General features: G+C 41.1%; 1 protein-coding gene across 1 annotated transcript in view; it reads right to left on the bottom strand.

The window, feature by feature from the left end:
- LOC119650231 (hemocytin) overlaps nucleotides 1-24,488 on the bottom strand; it is a 456,315-nt gene that overhangs the window by 199,834 nt on the left and 231,993 nt on the right. The window contains exons 18-20 of the mRNA XM_038052810.1: nucleotides 11,224-11,553; nucleotides 10,815-11,116; nucleotides 10,386-10,759 (exon numbers count right to left, since the gene is read on the bottom strand). Coding sequence (XP_037908738.1) covers nucleotides 10,386-10,759; nucleotides 10,815-11,116; nucleotides 11,224-11,553 — 1,006 coding nt within the window. The remainder of the gene's footprint in view (nucleotides 1-10,385; nucleotides 10,760-10,814; nucleotides 11,117-11,223; nucleotides 11,554-24,488) is intronic.

The raw sequence follows: 24,488 nt of genomic DNA, 5'->3' as shown, positions 1-24,488 counted from the left end.
CTCAAACATCTCGCTCTGCTGCGAAGACTCGGAAAAGGTACCTCGGCCATACATTCCGGCCACATTTCGCAAGGAAGTGTTCCACGCAGTTCACGACTTGGCGCATCCCGGCATCAGGACAACAAATCGGTTACTCACCGGAAAATACTTCTGGCCCTCCATGAACAAGGATATCAATTCCTGGGCCAGAGAGTGCATCGCATGCCAGAAGTGTAAAGTCTCCAGGCATGTAAGGAAAGAAGTGGGCTCATTTCCCCGCACTACCAAGCGTTTCCACACGATACACCTCGACATAATAGGGTCTTTGCGGGATTCGCACGGTTACAAGTATTGCCTCACAATCATCGACAGGTTCACGCGGTGCCCTGAGGCAATAGCTCTGAAAGACAGTACGGCGCAATCTTGTGCCGAAGCCCTCTACCGAGAGTGGATACCGCACTTTGGCGTCCTTGCAGTGGTCATCACTGACCAGGGAATGCAATTTGAATCCACACTTTTCTCGGAGTTAGGCAAACTCCTGGGTTTTAAACGCCAGCGGACTACGGGGACAGAAAGGACCGCATGGAAATAAGACGGTCTCTTCTGTCTCCAACCGTTGCGGGTAACAGTCGTGAATCGCCAATCCGAAACTAGAATCAATTAGTGTACTTTGAACGCGCAGTATAATCCAATTTTGAAATATTCAGTGGAACTAATTCTCGAATAAACGCTGATTATAACTGTCCATTGCAAGCGTTGTGGATTAATTTGCATGAGACGGGACTTGATTGTTAATGAGGAAGAAACTATGATAAATACATTTTCATTATTCTTTTATGATTGATTTCGCGCGTTTCAATATCAATTAAAGTTCGTACATTGATTTATTTAAAACAAAAACAAGAAGCCAAAACTCTACCAAATACACTCACTCAATGAGAGCCCAGATTGTAACGAACCTAACGACGCGATGATGCATACTCTTCGAGATCTCGTAACGAAAGGACGTTGCAAGATGAGTTGCTTCGTATATGGTAAACGAACAGCAACCTGGGTGCCAACTTGGCTATGTGTCTTTATACCTGGCGTTGGTTCAAAACGACAGGTAGAGACGATACAGCTACTATAATACATTCCCCTTGCCCCTCAAAAAATGAAATCGATGCGTGTACGCACGATTTCATGTCTGATCCACATGTTCGCCAAACCTGAACAAACTCACGCAAAGGCAGACATATGGATATAGTGTTGGATTTGGTTTGTGTAGATTTGAGCAGCAAGCACTTTCCATTGATCAAATCGAAGGGAATTTGCTAGGCTGCTCAGAAATTGGGTGATGGTGTGGGTGGCGATGTTTGGTTTGGTCAATTATTAATGGAGGTTTGAAGTTTGCGGCAAGTGGCAAACATGAGTCGGGATCAAATTGCTCTGGGCTTGAACATGAGCGATATATAGGGAAATCGAATCACCGGTGTAATAAGCTAGATGGATTTGCCAGTTTATTGGTGACGTCGGCACCTTGAATACGTGAGCACACCACATAGACGAAGTTATTCATACGATCAAGCAGTTAGCGCGTTTGGCAACTAACCTGTCAAATACATAGAAATTGTTCCATACATTTGTTATCAGAGTATTCATAAGAACAAGCGTTCCGGATGTGCCCAGACACAACACAGGCAGAAGTAGCATAGCCAGGCGCATGAGTTTTTTAGCAATTGTTCCGCCGGAAGCAAATCTACATCAAATGTACCGCTGAAGAATTCAAGCATATTTTATAGCAAATATAAAGTAATTCCATGTGTAGAAGGCAATGCGAGCTTCTATTTGATCTGCAACAATAGTGGGCCAAATTCATTCCTTTTTCAGTTGTGAATTTATCACCAGCTTGGTTAAATAATTACAATATAGTTAGTTGCGTTTGTCTGTATTAACTTCATATGCATTCATTTCTGGGTTTTGTTGAAAATATTTAATAAAACCGGATGGACAGACAGTAGTCTGTCTGTCTGCAAACGTAGATGGAAAACAATTAGGGTGGTCCATGTATGTATAGGGAATGGAGGCTCCGAAATATTCTCCGTTACGATAACTATTCAAATAAACATAATAATAGTGTATTATTATTATTATATTATTCAAAAATGTGTATTCTTCTTAAAAATATACATAGTGTATCCAAATAGTTTATCTGGTACGTTTTATCGATCAAAGTAAGGTTGAAGCATCGCGCAGCATCGCTCAAGTGTATATTGCTGCCTACAAAACCATATAAAGATATTTTGACAGGCAGTGCAGTATGTGGCGACAGCGCATCGTGTAGCGTAGATGAATATCGCGTGGCTCAAGTGTGTATTGCTGCCTCCAAATGCGGCCGTACTTTAAAGGTACGACTCCATTTACGTTATGCGATACAACACTACATTCAGCACAACTGCCACGACGGGGCGTCCCTATATTGGACTAGCCCCATAGCAACTCCAAAAGGCTGCACATTTTAACATTTTAACAGGGGGATAAAGATCAAAATTAAAAAATAATAGAATTCAACTGAAGTCTTTATATGGAAATGACACGCGATGCTGCAAAATATGCGCTGAATGATGCGTCGTTCGGTGTCGCTCAAGTGACATTTGCTACCTTCAAAGCCTTATAAAAATATTTTGATATTCAGTGCAGTTTGTGACCGCGTCGCGTAGTGTAAATGGGGTCGTACCTTAATGAAGATATTGAGTACATAGAAAACCAGTCCAAGAATTTGCAAACAACAATCGTCCGCGAAAGTATCCAACCAAAACCTGAGCTACTATCGGTCACGTTGGACGGAGTAGTTTCCAATGCCTCCACTCTCGGAAGCTCGCGTTTCGGGTATAAAGATTTTGTTTTCATCTTATGTAAGAAACTTCAACGCACATTTTTCTATTCGTATATAGCTACAAATCCAACATATTCCTTCATATTTTGCCAAACCATAGATATTATACCAACCTTAAACAAACAAATTGCCTATTTCCGAATACTTTACATTGATATGCACGTATATAAACTCATACCCATATTTCGGATTTACTTCGTGCACAAAAGCATACATATGTTCATATATGGTACGTATATTAAATACGACTGGTTTAATGTACAAATATATCTATCTGAATTAGACACTAACCGCAAACTTCATTAGTACGCATATACTATATACCTATATACACACATGTCTGGCTAGAGTAATTGATATTCATATACAAATGACTAAAAAACTAAAATAAAATAATTCTCTGCGACCCCATTCATAAGAACTCATTTCATTATGGTATTGATGAATTGATATCTGATGATGTCGTCATACAGGGTCTAGAATGCACGAAATTCTCAAAAAAATGGCAAAGTTTCACCCCCTATAACTTTGTTAATAATAGTTTGATTTTTTTCAAACTTGACCAAATTATGCATTCTATTCTTCATTACACTGGTGCCATTTTGTACTTCTGGAATGAACATACGGGGGGTTGCCGGTTAAATTTCTAAAATGTGGAAATATACTATTAGGGAACGACTTGGTGTTCATTCAGCTATTGAAAACAACATTAGGGATTGTAAATTTGGATTCTAATATAATCGTTGACAAATTTGGAATGTACGCCATGGATACTGCAAAATATTACGTACAATTATATGTTTGGCAACCTATGTCGCCAACAGTCCATGGTCCGAATATTATAAAAAGAAACAAACAGACAATCAACTTCCACCTCTTGTCAGTAAAGTACAGCCCTCTAGGCGTCTAATAACATCTTTGACGGTAGAAGATTAACACAGAATTACACAGAATTGCAGAGAAGAGACTTGTCTTATTTGCCGAGGCAGACCCGGTTAAACGATTCCCTCGTGGAACTTAGAACTGCAAAACCTGCGAATATAAGATAATAAAATGTGCAAAACGAGGCTCCTTTAGATCATACTGTGAGGAATTGGATGGGAACTTAGGTCGCACCCACTAAGTGAAAATTAACATGGTTACCAGCGTGGAAAGGCCACTCTTTAGTTTCAAGGATGGAGGAAGTAACTTTGAAAGGTGAGCACGGGTTGGAGGTGTTCGTGTACATTGAAGGAGCCTTTGAGTGAGGGCGTTTCCAAAAGCTTTGTGATGCCGGCAAAGAGCATAGTGCCGATGAAACTTTAATTAAATGGATTTATGCTATGCTAGGGCAGAGATTGCTGTGTACTGAAGTGGGTATTGATCGCTACCTAACAGGCGAAACATTTATTATTTTGAAACTTCCCGAAATATGCACATATTGAAGAAATAAATATTACAATCATTCTAAACAACTGAACATTGCTTATTATCGCTTACTGATGCGTACATTTACTTACATATTGTATATGCATACCTATTTAAATTGATTTAAATGTTTCTGCCTTATGTCATATGTGAAAGTATATATGCAAGTGCGCAAATTCACAGCTTTACAGGGTCAGACCATTCATCTTATTCGTTCGATTTTGCACTGTGTGACTTCTGTTACCTAAGAAGAAGTCTGCATCAAAAGGAACAAGATTTGACTCAGTTGAAACATTCAATATTATAGTTACACCCTGTTTAGAGTATAATTAGAATAAGTTTTTTTAAGAAATATAACACATTGTACACTATTTAACGCTTTATCTAGAGTATAATGTTAACTCGGAATAATTTGCTTACAAGGAACCCGCGGTAAAATTATTGAACAGAATTGAACAAAATCAAAATGCATTGCATGAAAAATTGGTTGACATAGCGTTTTTTTTTTTGTAATATTCGTACCTATGGTTTTTTAGTCTACTAAGAATTTTACCTGTAAGCAAAATTGTGTATATAATAAGTGTTCAAATGCAATAAAATTTCAATATGGTTCAAGCACACAAGCCTTCAATTTGTTTAAAGCTTAAGTGAGACTGCCTAAGCACTTGGCCGTATTCAGTATGATTTTTTAGAAAAGTCAACATTTTCTGGTTCGTCGAGCCGAATACTGAACGAGTTGGAGAAATCGTTCTCGACCGCAATCTTTGCGCTCAATATTTTCCACCGTGTAAATTGAACAAATCAATTTGCTGCGAAAGAGTGGCAAGACTCCGGTGTCAGAGAGCTCAAAAGTACCCATCCGTTGTAGGTCCGTGACGTGACAAAATTACCAAGGGGGTGATGTTTGTACAGCGGGATAATTTCGCCAGTCTAAATAAACTGAGCCGGAATCTTTTGAAGGACAGCAAGGAGAGACATTCCCTTGGCTATTTCCAAGCCAGAACACAACGACTGGAGGAACTGTGGCAGGCTTGCCAGGAACGACATGGACAGTCAGTGGCGCATGTTCAATGACATGATCAATTCGTTAATTCACTGCAACGAGACGCTGTCTGCGGTTGAAAGGATGCGGTACTTGAAAATTCATGTTCAAGGTGATGCTCCAGGAGTCATTCGACATCTCGATGTGAACAACGAAAATCACGAGGCAGCAAGGTACATGCTGCGAGAACGGTGTGACAACAAGCGAGCCATGGCTTGGAATAACTTGCGCAAGTTCCACAACTTGCCAATGGCAAAGGAAGATTCTGATTCTTCTATCAAACGAGTAATGAACACCACCGCAGTGTTCATCGTTAATATGAACAGTATCGGCGTCAACACTGAACATTGGGACTTATTGGTCATTTTCGAAACAACTCAGAAATTGGACCAACAATCTCTACGATTATGGGAAGTATCACTGGGTGCCAACGCAGAGTTACCCACCTTGAAATCGTTTTTGGAGTTCCTGACAAGTTGGTTCAGGACACTCGAATTTGGGGGCCACAATCCCGGTGGCGGGGCTACAGAAAAAGTGGAGCAAATGATGGGACGCATAACGAGAGCATGCGACGCTGCTGTGCCGAGCGGGTTCACGCAAAGAGGCGTTCAAGTTATTGGGCAAAGCCCTTGTGGAACAGCGTACAGGGGGGTTATGAAAAAGATGAGAGAGAGAAAATCACAACTGCACCTTCTGCTCGATATCGTGATGGTGCTCTTCCGCCCGGATAAAGGGGAGCGCAAACAACACAAACAAGGTCTACGCTATATCGGAGGAACTTGCGCAAAGAATTTCCGGTCTGGATGCTGTTCCCAATAGAGCCCTTATACTCGTTGTAAGGACCCGACCCGACTGGTTTATCCACTTACTTGAAATATGCATGGCAGAAGGAGTTTTCCCCGAAGAGGCGAAACTTGTTTTGCTCCCAAAGCCGAAGAAGCCCAAGAATGCATCATCATACTCTCTCATTGAAAACAAGGATGAACTATCGGAGCAATAATTTGAATTTCGACGCCGTAGACGTTGTTTTGAAGCTGGCTCGAGACGCGATGTCCTCTAACAAATGTTGTGCGGTGGTGACGTTGGGTGTCGAAAAGACGTTTAATTCCGCTACCTGGGAGTGGATAAAAAGCTCACTGACTAACCTCTCGGAGAGGACACTTTGGTACGATATGAATGAGGGATCCAAGCAGTACACCGTCACCACAGGAGTACCACAGGGCTGAGTTTTGGGTGCTCTCCTGTAGAACGTCATGTAAAATGGGGTCCTTGTCCTTTCCGTGCCAAAGGAGGCCACAATAATCGGTTTCGCAGATGATCTAGCTGTGGTTGTCGTTGCCAAACAACCTAAAGATGTTGAAATGTACGCTAACGAAACCATTAGCGCCATAAAAGCGTGGCTGGAAATGGTTCAGTTTGACCTTATGGAACAGAAGATGGAGGCGGTCTTGATTATCAACCGTAGGAAGAAGAATACGGTTAAAATTCATGTAGGAGGTCACATAATCACTTCGAACCCGGTTATCAAATACCTGGGGATGATGATTGATGCTAAAATCAATTTCAAGGGACACCCAGCGTATCATTAGCACGGAAGATGGCTAACATTGGAAGTCCAAGATACAGTCGCAGATTACTTGTGGCCGGAGTGGTTCGCTCCATACTATTGTAAGCGCACTAGTTTGGGAGGAAGCACTAGCGTGTGAGAGTAATCGGAGGAGGGTAAATTTGACTTACCGCTTAGTGGCGCTACGGTTGTTCAGCGCCTTCAGAACAATATCAGGCGACGTAGAATGTGTTATTGCGGGAATGGTCTCAATGGACATTCTGGCAAGTGAAACACGTTGCCTCTACGAGAAAAGGAAAATTAATCCACCTGAAAACGATGCAAAATACCGAAAGGCAGTGAGGCGAGAGTCGCTGGAAAGTGTCTACACCAATGCAGGCTGGATGATTCTCCCTTTTGTCCTAAATGTGGATGCATACGTGAGGACCCGGAGCATGTTATGTTCCACTGTCCACGATTTGACTCAGAGAAGAGGAGCCTGGAAGACTCCCTGACAATCAACCTAAGCCCGCAAAACATCGCCGGGGAAAGTCGGAGGAAAGTTGATGTACGGTGAACTCCGCAATCAAAAGTATACAGGAGGAACTTGAAAAAGCGGACCGCGCAAAGAGGACACAAAGAACGGAAGGTTTGGTCGCTTAAGGCGCAGTTCACCCCGCGAAGTAATGCTTTGCGGCGGTTCTGCAGGGAAGGAAGAAGGAAAAAGTGGGAGTGGTTTTATTGGGTGAGAATCCCACACACTGCTGCAACCTGGAGCGGCAGTGCCTTTGTGAGATTTCCACCTCCATCCATAAGCAAGTTGGTAAAGCTGAAGCTGGACGCTTCAGGTATCAAAGGTTTTGCTTATTCCTTTTATAATCACATTTGAGTGTACATTTGTCCCATTAGTACGTAGCACGTTATATATGCATATATTACACAAAAAAAACCCGGTTTGAAATGATATTGACATTCAAACTCTTAAATTTGCAAATAAGCGGTAAGTCTGCCCTATTATAACTTTTTTAGTAATAGTATAATTTCCTACCAATTAAGTCACCAATAAAATAGCGTAAGGAAGGCACTGATCCGCCGCGCATTAAGTGGTGGCGATTTCGTGAGAAGAAAGAGGAAATGTTCTCACTTACGTGATTACCAACCATTACGAGTGTGGAAGAATCGTGGAACCATATGAAAGACACTATTCACAAAGCGGCCTCTGTCACCTTCGGGGTGACCAAGCCGGGTGAGCGGTATATCAACCGTGATACTTGGCTTTGGAATAACGATGTTGAAATGAAAGGAAAAGCCTCTATCACAAATTTCTCGACGATAAAACACCGGCCAGCTGGCAAATTTATAAGAATGCCAACTTGGAAGCAAAGAAAGCAGCCACTGTCACCCGAGCGGACCACTACAAAAATCTTTACAATAAACTGGACACTCGGGATGACGAAAAGATCGAGGAATAAATAAAACGAATGAAATTGGGGATAGCAACAGGACCTGACGACATCACATCTGAGCTCTGGGAAGCGAAGAGCTGGGACCAAACACTGTGGCTCAGTAAATTCTTTAATCGGGTTATTCAGGAAGGTAGAACACAATCTGACTGGCAAAAAAGCACCACTGTTCCAATATGGAAAAATAAAGGTAGTCTAGCACAGTGTTCAAATTACCGTCCGATCCGGTTACTTTCTCATACCATAAAGATTTTTGAACACATTCTTGACAACCATATTCGAGAAATCGTTGAAATAACCGTGAATCAAGCCGGATTTGTCTAAAACTGCGGAATTACTGTAGTACAGTACACGCTGCGCGGTTACTCATGGAGAAACACCGTGAAAAGCATCGCCCTCTTTACATTGCATTTCTGGATCTAGAGAAAGCGTTTGACCGTGTGCTACACGAGCTCATCTGGAATGCTTTAGAACAACACTTAGTGCCAGAAGAACTCGTGCGTTGGGTTCAAATGCTCTACCACAATCTACCACAAGCGGCAATGATCTGCCCAGAACTGAGCGATTTAAACATCAAGGGTCAATTCTATCAGCCAATAGAGAACTGCATTATGAAATTGCTTCACGCATTAACGCAGCCTGGATGAAGTGGCGTCCCACAACTGATGTTCTTTTTGATCGACATATCAGCGAATGTGCAATGTCCTTCCTGTCGCCCTCTATGGTTCTGAGTGTTGGCCGACTATAAAAGACAATGAACGGCGTCTTGCGGTAATGGAGATGAAAATGTTGCGTTGGACTACTGGCGTGACACGTTTCGATCACATCCGAAATGAGGATATCCGTGATCATTATCGGGTTGCACCGGTCGAAAATTGCACTAACGAGAATTCACTTGCCAAGATTGGTGGGAACATCGAAGTCGATGTCCAAATTCCGAATGCATCATCTAAACTCTGCGCAGAGCGGATGAACCTGCCTCGTGACAGCGGAGGTAAGGGCGTGGTTGACGTGGCGGCACGTCATCTCGAAGTCGACTCGCTGCGCGCTTATTTTTTCAGTAGACTGTGGGTTGACTCCACTTAACTTGAAAGATCTATCCTTCAATCCTTTCAGTGGGGTGAAGTCGGATCAAGAGTGGATCGACGAATGAAAGTCGAAGGCAATGCGCGTGTAAACACGTGAATTGTCTTTGGCAGCCATTTGTCGATTTGCATTTGTCGAACAGATGGCTGTGTGCTGGGGAGCTCTTTGCTGAGAAGGAGGGGTTCATGTGTACCATTCAGGACGGCGTGGCCGCCACCCGAGCTTATAAATGAATCATCATGAGTGGAGAACGACCATTTCTGGCTGCGCGGTTATGGCGTCGGTGCAATATATCACCAGGCATAATGCTGTATGTAAGGTTATCCATCAAAACCACAAGCATGGGCTCATGACGGTTTACCGATATGAGCCGCAAGCATTTGATAGTTCTGCTTACAGCATCTATTGGGAATGGCAAGTTCTGAATGATCGCCAAATTCCATGTAACAAGCCTGAAGTTCTATTAATTGCCAAGACGGGCCGCTCCGCGTTTATGATTGATGTTGCTATCCTCCAGCACAGCAACATCGAAAGGAAATACGTGGAGAAGAAGGTGAACTATGAACCATTGGCTCCGCAAATCAAAGAAATTTGGCGTATCGAGCGGGTGGTTGTAATTCCCATAATATTGTAAGCTACATGTATTGTACCTAAATCCCTCACGGCTTCCCTTGCTGCCCTGGGACTTTCGCACAGTCTGGTTTAAACCATGCAAAAGTACACCATTCTGCATACGTGCTCGATGTTGCGGGGACTTCTCGACGGATTCTCCCATTGACCTACAATCAGCCAGCACCGCCAGCGCCCCTTTAGTTTTTAAATAGGTAGGATCGTCCGAGTCTAAATGCTTGGCACTTAGTGCTAGTATTAGGTAAAATCCGGTGTCTGCCGTGATTGTGACAACTTGGAATAAACCCAGTCAGAGAAAAATTAAGTTGTTTTTAATGGAAGTAGGTTCTAGTGACACGGTGGTAAGTTTATACATACCTGGAATAATTTGGACTTTAAGATGCCACATTTTTTATGAGCCCATAGTTTTCTTTCAGGGTGCTCGGAACAAGCAGCTATTTGTTTAGAAGGCAATGAACAGAATTCTTGTAACCTCCAGGAATGGCCGAAAAGTAATGAACTAGTTTCCTGTCCTTGTGAGGGATTTATCATATCGTCTTGAGCATCGTTGTTATAGTTGCCACAAAGTCCACTGGTCCTGCCTTTCCACTGATCACTCAATTTCACATAAAGCCTGGTCCCATGGTCCCACTTAATTTGTAATCCTAGTCCTGTAACCTCAACAGTGGTCATAATTCCAGATTTATAAATTGCAAATCCATTCGGGCCTGAGTTCCGTGAATTTTTGCTATCTGAAATACAAATTTGTTGATTTAAAGTCTTAGCTTCAGTGAAGAACTATCTTACTTTCTAGATGTTTGCTTTTAGAGGAGTCTGATGACAACAGAATCGAATCGGTCAATTGGCCAAATAAAGATATTTTCGCGGACTTCGAACAAGTTACACCCATCGTGCCACAGAGTACATTCTGAATTGTTACACTGAATCCATCTCCTCCAGACAAAGTGCCTTTAGATAGAACATAATCGCATACGCCCTGGAAGTCAAAATCCATTTTATCGAATGTAGTGAAGTGAGAGTCACCCCACACACTACAGGTCGCTGCACAGTTTTCGGAAATGCAGTCCCACTTTCCAGACTTACATTTGCTAAATTTTAATCGAAACAAAGTGATATTTTAGTCCTAACACAAGTATAATTCATATAGACAAGATACACTTTTTCAACATAGATCGGTCAATAAAAAATTCCTTACCATGTGGTGCAGTCTTCTTTGAAAGAATCACCGTCATTGTAACTTTTGCCCCCATGGTGGCAAGAACAGTTTTCAGGTGAAACACATTTATGAGCTGAAACATCTAAAACATATCCATCCATACAAACGCAGCCAGGATTGCAATCTTCATCAAATTTTTCGTTGTAGGCATGCATATTTTTGCAGGTTTTGAGCTCAACTGGAAGGCATTTAGTGAATTCAGCGAATTCCTTTTCGGCGCACTTCTCCTTCATTTCACTGGCTGGGGGATATAATTCTCGGTCTCGATGATTCGCAACTTCACAATCCCAAAGACCTGCTGAGCAAGTACTGAAAAACATATTGAAATCTATTATGTTTTTCGAATTCTTGTAGGAAATAAGTTAAAAACAACACAAGTGCGACAGATCATAGAGTGGCTCACTAAAGTACTATTTGCGAAGTCAGTAAGTTGAGAAGTCATGTCTTAGATCTGTATAATAAAAGAGGAGAAATCATATCTTCCAAAAGTTGTCATTACCCGATAGTGCAGCAAGTTAACAAAGGACTTAATACCGCGTCCAGATACTTGTTATTGGCGGCAAATTCCAAACCTTCAACAAATATTTACCTTGTCCTACCTAAGTCGGAATACCGGAAGCTTGCGCTTTGGGTATAAAGGTTTTGTGTTCATCTTATGTGAGCAATTTCTATGCACATTTTTCTAACCATATATATCTACAAATCTAACATATTCCTTCATATTTTTCCAAACTTCAGGACATACGTACATATTACAGCCATAGATATTATCCTCATCCTAAAAAAATAAACTGCCCATTTCCGAATACTGTCCATACACATGCACGTATATGAACTGATCGTACTCATATTGCCGATTTACTTCGGGCATAAAAGCATACATATATACATATACGTATGTATATTAAATACAGCTAGTTTAATGTACAAATATAATAATAATAACAATAATCGTTGGCACAACAATCCATATTGGATCAAAACCTTCAAGTGTGTTAGAGCCCATCATTCAAGACCGTAACGGTACACTACAGTACACTGTAGGAGGCAATGTGGTCAGCATTGCGCTCGCCCGAGATTATTACCCTGATTTGACTCAGGTACTCATTCACAGCTGAGTCGACTGGTATCCGACGTCAAATCACGATATAAATCCCACTGCTACCAATGAGATTTGAACCGCGACCTTCCGTACGACAGTTTTGTGCTCTAACCACTCAGTTATCCGGACACAAATATATCTATCTAAATTAGACATCACCCGTAAATTCACAAAAAATGGCAAAGTTTCACCCTCAATAACTTTGTTAATGATAGTTGGATTTTCTTCAAACTTGACCAAATTGTGCATTATATATTATCCCTTATACCCATGTACTTCTGGGGTGGACATAAGGGAAGTTGCCGAGTAAATTTCTAAAATTTGGAAATATACTGTTATTAACTTTAATTGTGCAGATATCGGAGCCGGATGTATTTTGAGGCCTAGATTTCGTAGAAGTGCATAATTGTGATTTTTTTCAGATTTTTCGGTTGGATAGGTTCTAAGAACGAGACCTGCTACACTTTTTGATGGTCATATTTTGCGGCCTCACTCCCCTACGTTTTACCCGATATAAAATATGGAACCAGTTTCGAAAAGTACTAAGAGAATCCTTTCATTTGATACCCCACAGGGCCACATTTTATGAAAAAAACTTTTGCACCCTCCATTCACATGCATGGGGAGCCCCCCTTAAACTTAACATAAAATTGTGTCACTTGCTGTATGTGAAGGGAAGAACAGAACACACACGCCCACCAATTTTCGTGGCAATCGTTCCAGCCGTTTCTGAATAAATTGGGTGTGACAGACAGACAGACTGACAAACAGACATCGACTCGATTTTAAAAGGTTTTGTTTCACACAAAACCTTAAAAACATAACTTTCATTTCGAAAGCAAGTAAGCAAAGTATTGTTTTTTAACCCCTCGCAATATGAATATTTCTGATGCATTCTTATCTGCTGGGAAATTGCAAACTCCTAGAAACTCGCCTGCAATTGCGTGTGCAATGAACATTCAACATCGGCAAAGTTCGCTCCACATCGGGAAGGTCCCTTCACACACTGCACATCGCCCACTCATCTTGCAAATACATCCACACACCCTTTGGTTTTGCAAAACAAAACTGATATTACATCGGCTCGGCCACAGTTAGATACTAGACAGCTACCACACTCCCCCTTGCCCCTCAGTGCGAGTACGCATTGTTTCAAATTGATTTGTCCTTGAGCATGAGCGAGATGTAACGAAAATCCGATCAGCTGTGATTGACATACCGTCCGGACTTGCCAATGTATTGGTGAGATCGGGAAGTTTTTGCTTATATATAAGTGAATACGTGAAGCAACTTTTTGCTATATGGGTGAGTACGGCAGTAGTACCAGAATAGCAAAAGCTCACCGGTCTCTCTCTTACCAATACGATTTGACGAAGATTATGCCTTTTCCTTGTTTAGGGTCTCTGATGTGTACAGATAAGCTTCTGCAGAACATTCGCAAGTGGGGTCATTTTAGTGTGGGTACTGCCTATAGTAGGTCTACTGTGGTCTCGGCGCGAAGCGCTAGCAAAAGTGCACATACAAACTCAGTCCACACGATTACGTTACGACGGTTTGTTGAGGCTTAGCAAATGTGTGGACGCGCCACATTGCCAGGAAGCGCTACCAACCAAACGAAACACCCTGTCCACGCGCTAGTTATGTATAAACACTCACAATCCAATATTGATAAGGAAGAATTGCATTTCTTCAACAAACCAATAGATAAGAAAATAACATCTTAAGAAACAAATGTGTATCTTATCTAATGGTTACGAAGAAATGTAACGTGATCATAAAACGAGAGGATAAGGACCGAACTGTATTCTATGAGCAAAGTCGTTCTCTTATCATTTAACATATGGTTACTTATCCATACTATAAATATGAGAACGACTATTGAATCGTTGCTCATTACGTAACTGTCAGTATTAGAGTTAAGATATATTTTTCCAATAATAAACATTATTATTAATATCACAGTTTTTTTTTTTGTTTTAAATTGAACAAGTATTGTTCATTTAACTGGCGCAGTCGGTAGGATCGCCCAACGTAAAAGTCAAATTACTTAGCATAAAAACGTTGTCAAATTTTAATTTGAAATCGGCGTAGATCCTTATTATAAAGTAAAAAAAAAAAAGAAAAATATCTTACACTGACGACTAGGCTGAATTTTCATAGAATTCGCCCCTTGCCGAGAAATTCGAGCAAGTTAACTTGAAAGCCAACATTTCCAAAAAATTTTGTTCGCTCTTTGCGGAAAATCTAAGCAACTTAACCCGAAAATAATTATTGAAACGAAAATTTCCCAGCAAAGTGACGAAAATGGCAACAATCAGTTTCAACGATGTTCTACGAGAAGCGAGAAGCATCCCAAATTTCAATGGAACCGAGGAGTATGATCTAGAGTGCTTTTTGGACGAAGGAGAAACGATCATGGCTATGGTTACCGACGCATCGCAAAAGCTGTATTTAACGAAAATTGTTAAATCAAAGATACAAGGACGAGCTCGAGAAGAACTTCGAAAATTGATAAACCCTACATGGAGTCAAGTGAAAACGGCACTTATCAGCAGATTCGGTGTACAGGAGGAATACATGGAGCTAATTAATCAGGTGAATAGTATAAGATACCATGAAAACTTTTTAAATGTGTACAACTGCCTAAGTCAAATATTAGTGAAAATGAATCGGAAATATCAGTTAGACGCAAGTAAACCGCATCATTATAGTCCTGACCGAAACGAATCGTTTGTTTTAGAAAAGTTTAAATCGTGTTTGAGTGAAAATCAAGTTATTTTATTAGAAACTAAAAACGTGCTAGAATTAGAATCCGCAGTTAGATTATTGGAATCATGTAATAAAAGGCATCAAGGAAATAGTCACAATCGTGCTAGTGCTAGTTCTACTAAAGATAAATATGTAAATTTTCGTAACACCAATAATTCTTTCAATTATCGTAACATTGATAATTCGCGTACAAATTTTGAAAAAAAATCTTTTATCAAACCTTCAACACAAGTTTCTAGAAACCGTGAAGAACCAATGGATGTAGATGTAAATTTTACAATACACGCCTCGAAGATGTCTTACCGGTAGTCATACTTTCAATTAATAATAAAAAACTTCCAATATTAATAGACACGGGAAGTACTGTCAATTTACTTGATAAACGTGAAGTAAATAATTTATTAAAACTCAACCTCTAAGAGTCCAAACGGTAACTGGTTCGCAAGTTATAACTCATGAAACTTTGACCGCTTTACCATCAGAATTCAATGACGACGCTAACATGTATTGGAATGTAACTGATTTAGGGAATAAAAACTTTAAAGGAATAATCGGGAATAACACTTTAAAGAATATGAATGCGATACTTCATTTAGGAAAAGGAATTCTTGAAGTAAACGGAAAGCAAATCCCATTTACTTATTCATGTCCATTAGAATATGTTAATTATATAGAACCAATTGAACATTGCGAGTTCAATCTAAGTCACCTAAATTTAGAGGAAAAAAAATCTTTAGGTAAAACATTAAAAGAGTATAAGGCCTCTTCTATCAGGAAGGAACGAATCTCACAAACGTAAAAGACGTTTTCCACGAGATTGTTACGACAGATGAGAAACCTATATTTTCTAAAATTTATAGATTCCCTCAAGTTCACGAAGAGGAAGTCAAATTACAAATAAACAAAATGTTGGAACAAAATATTATTCAAGAGTCAACTTCTCCATATAACAGTCCGATATGGGTAGTTCCAAAAAAAATGGACAATAGTGGCAAAGCTAAATGGAGAATAGTTATTGACTATCGTAAGCTTAATGAAAAAACGATAGATGACAAAATGCCAATTCCTAACATAGAATCCATTTTAGACAAACTTGGTAGAGCAAACTATTTTTCCACGCTGGATTTAGCAAAGGGATTCCACCAAATTCTGGTTAAACCCGAAGACAGAGCTAAAACCTCCTTTTCAACTAATACAGGTCATTATGAATTCGTGAGAATGCCTTTCGGATTGAAAAATGCACCTGCTACCTTCCAAAGAATGATTAATCATGTCCTTAAGGATTATATTAATAAAATATGTATCGTATACCTTGACGATATACTTATATTTAGTACTTCTCTACAGGAACATATAGATTCCATGGGGAAAATATTTGACAGATTAAAAGAATACAATTTGAAAATACAACCGGATAAATGTAGCTTCCTAAAAAAAGATACGGAGTATTTAGGACATATTTTAACTAAAGATGGAATCAAGCCGAACCCACAAAAAGTTGAAAAAATAAAGAATATTAAAATTCCGGAAACACAGAAACAAATTAAAAGTTTCCTAGGAATAACCGGATATTATAGGAAATTTATACCTAATTATGCCAAAATAGCAATTCGATTAACAACATGTCTAAAGAAAGATCAGAAAATTAATATCAATGACATCAAATACATAAAGAGTTTCGAAAAACTTAAAGCAGTTCTAATATCAGATCCGATATTGAAATACCCTGATTTTAAGAAACAATTCACGCTAACAACAGATGCATCTAACTTCGCAATCGGAGCCGTTTTATCTCAAAACAGCCATCCGATAGCATATGCTTCTAGAACGTTAAACAATAGTGAAACCAATTACGCGACTATTGAAAAGGAGTTACTCGCGATTGTGTGGGCTACTAAGTATTTCAGACCATATTTATTTGGAGTAAAATTTAAGATAAAAACAGACCATAAACCGCTAGTTTGGTTAAATAATCTAAAAGAACCAAATCAAAAATTGATTCGTTGGAAAATTAAATTAAACGAATTTGATTATGAAATCGAATATCTTCAAGGGAAAGAGAATAAAGTTGCAGATTTTCTAAGTCGTTTAAAATGCGATGAAATAAATCACATTGACGAAAACGATGACGCAACTATGGAAACAGTTCATACTTCTAGAGAAGAAAGAAATGAACATATTTTCATAAATGATACTTGTGTGAATAAATATAAACACAAATTATTTTGCAGGATAGTCCTAGTACAGAATTAGAAATACATTTTAATAAAAAGAGAGTATTTATTTCCAGAAACATTCTTAATAATCCCGAAGATCTATCTAACATATTAAGAAGATATATATTCAAAGGGGTAATAGCCATATATAGTGAATTGGAAGATCGTGAATACAATAAACTCCAAAATAAGTTAATAGAACTTTTTTCTCATAACACTAGATTGAAATTTTACAAAACAACAAAATTTCTGAAGGATGTATCTAATTTAGAAGATCTACATAAAATTATTGACAAAAAACATCAAGAAACAAATCACAGAGGTATAATTGAGAATTATGAGGAATTGAAAAATGAGGTACATAACCCAAGCTTATTTAAAGAAATAGAAAAAACTATTAACAATTGTGAAACATGTAATAGGTGTAAATACGATAGAAACCCAATTAAAATGGAATATCAACTTAGCGAAACTCCAAAAAATATTAATGAGGTAATTCACATTGATACATTCCATATAAAACATCATTATTTCCTAACAAGTATAGACAAAATGACAAAATATGCTCACATATCGCTTTGGGTTGGATGATTCTCCGAACTATCCCAGATGCGATGGCATACCGGAGGATCCAGAGCATGTGATGTTTCACTGCCCACATTTGCGATGAAAAGAAGGAGCTTAAACCAGGTGCTGGCCAGGAGCGGGACCCCGGAGAGCTTGGTTACTGACATGCTCGAGTTCGAGGAGAAGTGGCTTGCGGTTGGCTCCGCAATCATCCAAATGCAGGAGGAGTTGCTGAAGGAACAAAGAAGGAGGAAAACCGCAAATAGGAGAAGGATGAGTGCCTAAGAGCAAACCTACCCCGCGAAGTAATACTTCAATGGTGGTCCCGCGGGGCCGGGACTGGTGATGGAGAGACCCGGCGTTCGGGCGGCGGATGTGTCTTTATAAGATCTTCCACCTATCTATATATAATTAAAAAAGCCCACGGGCCCTCTTCCCGCCCAACCGGACCGAGGGGCGACCAACCTAAGGATGGACTGAAGGCAACATCCAAAGGCCCGCATCACAGCGATGATACGTTTTAACGCAAAGTGTGTACGACCATGCGAAAATGTATTACTACATCCCGATTGTCGCAAACACTTCAGCCAATGACGCGGAGGTTCCACGCTACAGAGACATGGATCTTATATCGAAGACAGTGCGGATCAAAACTGAAGCCCATTAGGTCAGATTGATACCGGACAGGACTCTTCGGACTGTAGCACACGTTGCAAGGATAACCGCCTTTTGCATCTTCATGTATAGTCCAGCCCTAAGATCGAGCGTTTTCAGCGCTTTATGTAAGTTCTGCGGGACTAATCCCGTCGCTGAAATTACTACTGGGACTACTTCGATGTTTTGTAGTCTCCAAGTCTGCTTCATCTCGTCTGCCAAGGGGCCGTAGTTCCGGATTTTTTCGTGCTGTTTTTCAACAGTGTTCCGGTCCAACGGTACGGCTACATCGATTACTAAGCATGATTGTTCTTCCTTCAGAAGCAGAACTAGATCGGGTCGGTTATGATTAACACTGTGGTCAGTTGCAATAGTGTGATCCCACAGTAGTTTGACCCGATCATTTTCCAAGATTCTCTCCGGAGTATACTTATAGTAAGGATGGTAACTTGCCACTAAGTTATACTTCAATGCAAGGTTTTGATGGAGAATCTTGCAGACGGAGTTATGACGATTGGTGTACTCGGCACTGTTCAACATCCTGCACGCAGATCTTATGTGCTAGATGGTCTCCTCTTCACAGTTGCATAACCTACAACTGGAGTTGGTGATTGAGGAGTCGTGAAGAATGTACCGTTTATAATTTTTTGTTGGGAGCGAAGCATCCTGAATTGTTAGGTTGTTAGGAATGCTTAGGTCTCATAGAAAAGTACACCATTTGTCAACCATTTGTTGGAGGCTTCGATGTCAATGTCTGACAACAACAAATTTTTGCTATGACCTCCGTGAATGGGTTTCTCTTTCCACATGTCGATATTCTGTTGGACTGAAGTAACATTCGACATGGGATCCCATTGTCTGCTTCTCAAGTTCAAAGGAGATAATTTATTATCTGCCACGACGGTAGCCTGATGTATTTGGCTAGAGGATTGTTTCTCATAGAAAAACTCACGAAGAGAATGCACTTGATTGTAGTGCAACGTTTTTAAATCAAGTACCACCTTCCTCCCTGATGACGTGGGATAATGATCCTCAATTTTTCGGCAGCTCTATTGTGCATGTTGCTGTTTGCAAGAACTACCCTTACCCGTCTATTGACAGATTCTAAATCAATATATATATATATATACCAGGCTTACCAGGTTTATCCTCACCTGAGTTGCAAACACAGAGCTGCATGCGCCCAGGCGCGTGTCATGGGTTGCGGATAATGACATGACCCACCGGGTCAGCTACGAATATCGCAAGTTAATCCTGTAAATAAGCAGCCGCGGACCAGCAGAACGTTTCACTTTGTGCTCGTCCTCCCTTACCGAATCTTCCCGTTCAGGGGGAGTAAACCTCCTTAACAAATCCGTAATCCGGGGTGAAGGGATCGACGCGCCTATCGGATGAATTGCAGTGACGTTACACTGTATTTCAGTGGCTCCCCCCCAAATACCTTCCCTACCTTTGGAGGTAACCATGGGGCATTGCAACATTGGGGCTCTGTTGCAGGGTTGACTGCAATTTGACTCCAATACTCGTGGGAATAAAATTGGGGAAAACAATTCAAATTCTTTTGATGGGACCCCAGGGACACGAAGACAGTACCCAACACGGTTAAGGATCGTTCAACAACATCAGAGCGGCTCTTCGCCCTTGGATGTTTTGGCGGTTATGCCGTCAACCACCAGGGACGGGAGACCTAGGCGTCGTATGGTTTGGACGAATCAACTCAACGAATTTATCGTCCGCATCTATTACCGTGTCACGGGTTTGGAACGGAATCCATCAGGGTACAGACATCGACTACATGACGCGTTCATAACCCGATTTCCGGAACTAAGTCATGTTCCGGAACAGAACGTCATCAACCAGTACCGGGTGATAGTGAATAACAACCGAGTTCCCTTACCAACTAGGTAACAAATCTTCCAAGAGGTTTCACTTGAGCTCGGGCTGGAGTCATCAAATTACCGGACTAGTCAAAGGAGTAACACAAGTACTTCACATGTAAGGCACTCCATGAATGCAGTAGTCAGGAGAAGCTCAGTAACTGGGGATGTCAACCCAATTTATAATGAGGCTTTGACCGCATTCCAGGTCGTATTCACAGAGTATGCTGAGATTCTCCTAGACGCTAAGCCAAAGATCCCAAAACTGAAGTTTACTTCGGCAACTATTAACATCATTGCTGCCGTTGACAGAATTTTGGCTGATCTTTTGGCTAGCGAGATTACTCCTACAGAGGTTCACAGTCTGATCTACATTGCAGCTGCCACGGTTATTCGTCTCCATAATCAACATCTTAGAGCGAATAACAGAGGCATGCACAGAAGGACTTTACCGCTCTGGGTGTTTCGACTCAACAAAAGAGTCGAAAAGTTTAGAAAGGAGATTGGTCGTGTGACGCAAGCACTCCTTGGAAATCCATCACCAAGAGTGCACAGATGCGTTGCGAACATCATTGGAAACTACCATCTGTCCAATGATATGCCAATCGAAGAAATCCTCGAGGTGCTGAAGCAGAAACTTGCGGCATACTCCAATCGCATCCGTAGCTATCAGAAAAACTTTCAGCGAAGGACAGACAACACCTTGTTCTTCCAGAACCAACGGGGATTCTACAAAAATCTCACCAACTCAGATAGGGAAGGTAACCTCGATCTGGATCAGGCAGAAGACTTCTGGAGAAGTGTTTGGAGCGAATCCAGCCGTTGCAATTTAGAAGCAGCGTGACTGCCACACCTTATGCGTTCATGCGAGGCCCTCACCGAAATGACCATGCCTGACGTAACTGAAGTCGACGTTGAAGCAGCCCTTGACAAGGCAGGTAACTGGAAGACGCCAGGAGTTGACAATATTTACAACTTCTGGCTGAAGCGGTTCAACAGCACTCACAGGATATTGGCAAATCAATTTAATCAGATGATTGCCGATCCTGATTTAGTTCCACCATTTTTCACCAAGGGGATAACTTTCCTTATCCCCAAGGAACAGGGTGCCTTTTGCCCTTCAAAATGTCGACCAATTACTTGTCTTCCTATCATCTACAAGGTCTTCACTTCAGTTCTGTGCACGAACATCTCAAAACATCTTGATGTTCATAAATTGATAGCTGAGGAGCAAAAAAAATGCGCAAGAGGCTCCCGAGGCTGCAAAGAACAGCTTATAATCGATACGGTATTTGTAAACCAGGCTGTCCATTAGAAACGAAACATCGCGGCAGCCTACATCGATTATAAATCAGCCTTTGACTCCATATCACATTCGTGGTTACTACAGGTGCTACGCTTGTACAAAATCAACCCGAATGTCGTTCTTCTTCTGGGAACAGTAATGAAGAATTGGAGCACGAAGCTATCGGCATCTTCACAAACATCAGGAGAGATACCAATCAGACGTGGCATTTTCCAAGGCGACTCTCTAAGCCCACTGTGGTTTTGTTTGGCTTTGAATCCGCTATCCCATCTTTTGCATGAAAGCAAATACGGGTTCCAAGTCAAGCATGGCATATTGTCGAAATGTATATTGACATTGCCATTGCCATTTAATGTACGTTGACGACATCAAATTGTATGACAAGGACGAGAACCAACTTCGCTCCTTGTTGGACATCACCATCCAGTTCAGCAGAGATATCGGCATGCAGTTGGGTTTGGAAAAATGTCGCATAAAAACAATTGTTCGGGGAAAACACACCGACAACGAAGGATACAGCCAAAATAAAATCCGAATTGAGGGTATGGATTCGGACGACGTCTACAAATACCTCGGCATATTGCAAGCAACAACACCTGCTGTGGCAATAATCAAATCAAAGTTGCTGGGGGAATTTGAACGGCGTTTGGATCTTGTCCTTAAAGGTGAGCTGTACGGGAAAAATAAAATCATGGCAATCAACACCTTCGCAATCCCGTCCTTCTATACACTTTCGGTGTGATACAGTGGAGTAATACTGATTTACGAGTAGAATCTGTCAATAGACGGGTAAGGGTAGTTCTTGCAAACAACAACATGCACAATAGAGCTGCCGAAAAATTGAGGATCACTATCCCACGTCACCAGGGAGGAAGGGGGGGTACTTGATTTAAAAACGTTGCACTACAATCAAGTGCATTCTCTTCGTGAGTTTTTCTATGAGAAACAATCCTCTAGCCAAATACATCAGGCTAAGGTCATGGCAGATAATAAATTATCTCCTTGGAACTTGAGAAGCAGAGAATGGGATCCCATGTCGAATGTCACTTCAGTCCAACAGAAGATCGACATGTGGAAAGAGAAACCCATCCACGGAGGTCATATCAAAAATTTGTTGTTGTCAGGCATTGACATCGAAGCCTCCAACAAATGGTTGACAAATGATGTACTTTTCTATGAGACCTAAGCATTCCTAACAAAAGTCAAGCGACGACGGCAAATTTTTGTTATGACCTCCGTGAATGGGTTTCTCTTTCCACATGTCGATATTCTGTTGGACTGAAGTAACATTCGACATGGGATCCCATTCTCTGCTTCTCAAGTTCAAAGGAGATAATTTATTATCTGCCACGACGGTAGCCTGATGTATTTGGCTAGAGGATTGTTTCTCATAGAAAAACTCACCAAGAGAATGCACTTGATTGTAGTGCATCGTTTTTAAATCAAGTACCCCCCTTCCTCCCTGATGACGTGGGATAGTGATCCTCAATTTTTCGGCAGCTCTATTGTGCATGTTGTTGTTTGTAAGAACTACCCTTACCCATCTATTGACAGATTCTAAATCAGTATTACTCCACTGTATCACACCGAAAGTGTATAGAAGGACGGGAATGGCAAAGGTGTTGATTGCCATGATTTTATTTTTCCCGTACAGCTCAGTTTTAAGGACAAGATCCAGACGCCGCTCAAATTCCCCCAGCAACTTAGATTTAATTATTGCCACAGCAGGTGTTGTTGCTTGCAATATGCCGAGGTATTTGTAGACGTCGTCCGAATCCATGCCCTCAATTCGGATGTTATTTTGGCTGTATCCTTCGTTGTCGGTGTGTTTTCCCCGAACAATTGTTTTTATGCGACATTTCTCCAAACCCAACTGCATGCCGATATTCCTGCTGAACTGGATGGTGATGTCCAGCAAGGAGCGAAGTTGGTTCTCGTCTTTGGCATACAATTTGATGTCGTCAATGTACATCAAATGGCTTAATGTACATTTCGACAATATGCCATGCTTGACTTGGAACCCGTATTTGCTTTCATGCAAAAGATGGGATAGCGGATTCAAAGCCAAACAAAACCACAGTGGGCTTAGAGAGTCGCCTTGGAAAATGCCACGCCTGATTGGTATCTCTCCTGATGTTTGCGAAGATACCGATAGCTTCGTGTTCCAATTCTTCATTGCTGTTCTCAGTAGAGAACGACATTCGGGTTGATTTTATACAAGCGTAACACTTGTAGTAACCACGAATGTGATATGGAGTCAAAGGCTGATTTATAATCGATGTAGGCTGTCGAGATGTTTCGTTTTTGGTGGACAGCCTGCTTTACAGCTACCGTATCGATTATAAGCTGTTCTTTGCAGCCACGGGAGCCTTTTGCGCATCCTTTTTGCTCCTCAGCTATCAATTTATGAACATCAAGATGTTTTGAGATGTTCGCGCACAGAAGTGAAGTGAAGACCTTGTATATGGTAGGAAGACAAGTAATTGGTCGACATTTTGAAGGGCAAGAGACACCCTGTTCCTTGGGGATGAGGAAAGTTATCCCCTTGGTGAAAAATGGTGGAACTAAATCAGGATCGGCAATCATCTGATTAAATTGATTTGCCAATATCCTGTGAGTGCTCTTGAACCGCTTCAGCCAGAAGTTGTGAATCTTGTCAACTCCTGGCGCCTTCCAGTTACCTGCCTTGTCAAGGGCTGCTTCAACGTCGACTTCAGTTACGTCAGGCATGGTCATTTCGGAGAGGGCCTCGC

The sequence above is a fragment of the Hermetia illucens genome, chromosome 2, assembly GCF_905115235.1.
Source record: "Hermetia illucens chromosome 2, iHerIll2.2.curated.20191125, whole genome shotgun sequence".
Lineage (NCBI taxonomy): Eukaryota > Metazoa > Arthropoda > Insecta > Diptera > Stratiomyidae > Hermetia > Hermetia illucens.
The sequence above is the reverse complement of the archived record's forward strand: the minus strand, read 5'-3'. Positions and strand labels throughout refer to the sequence as shown.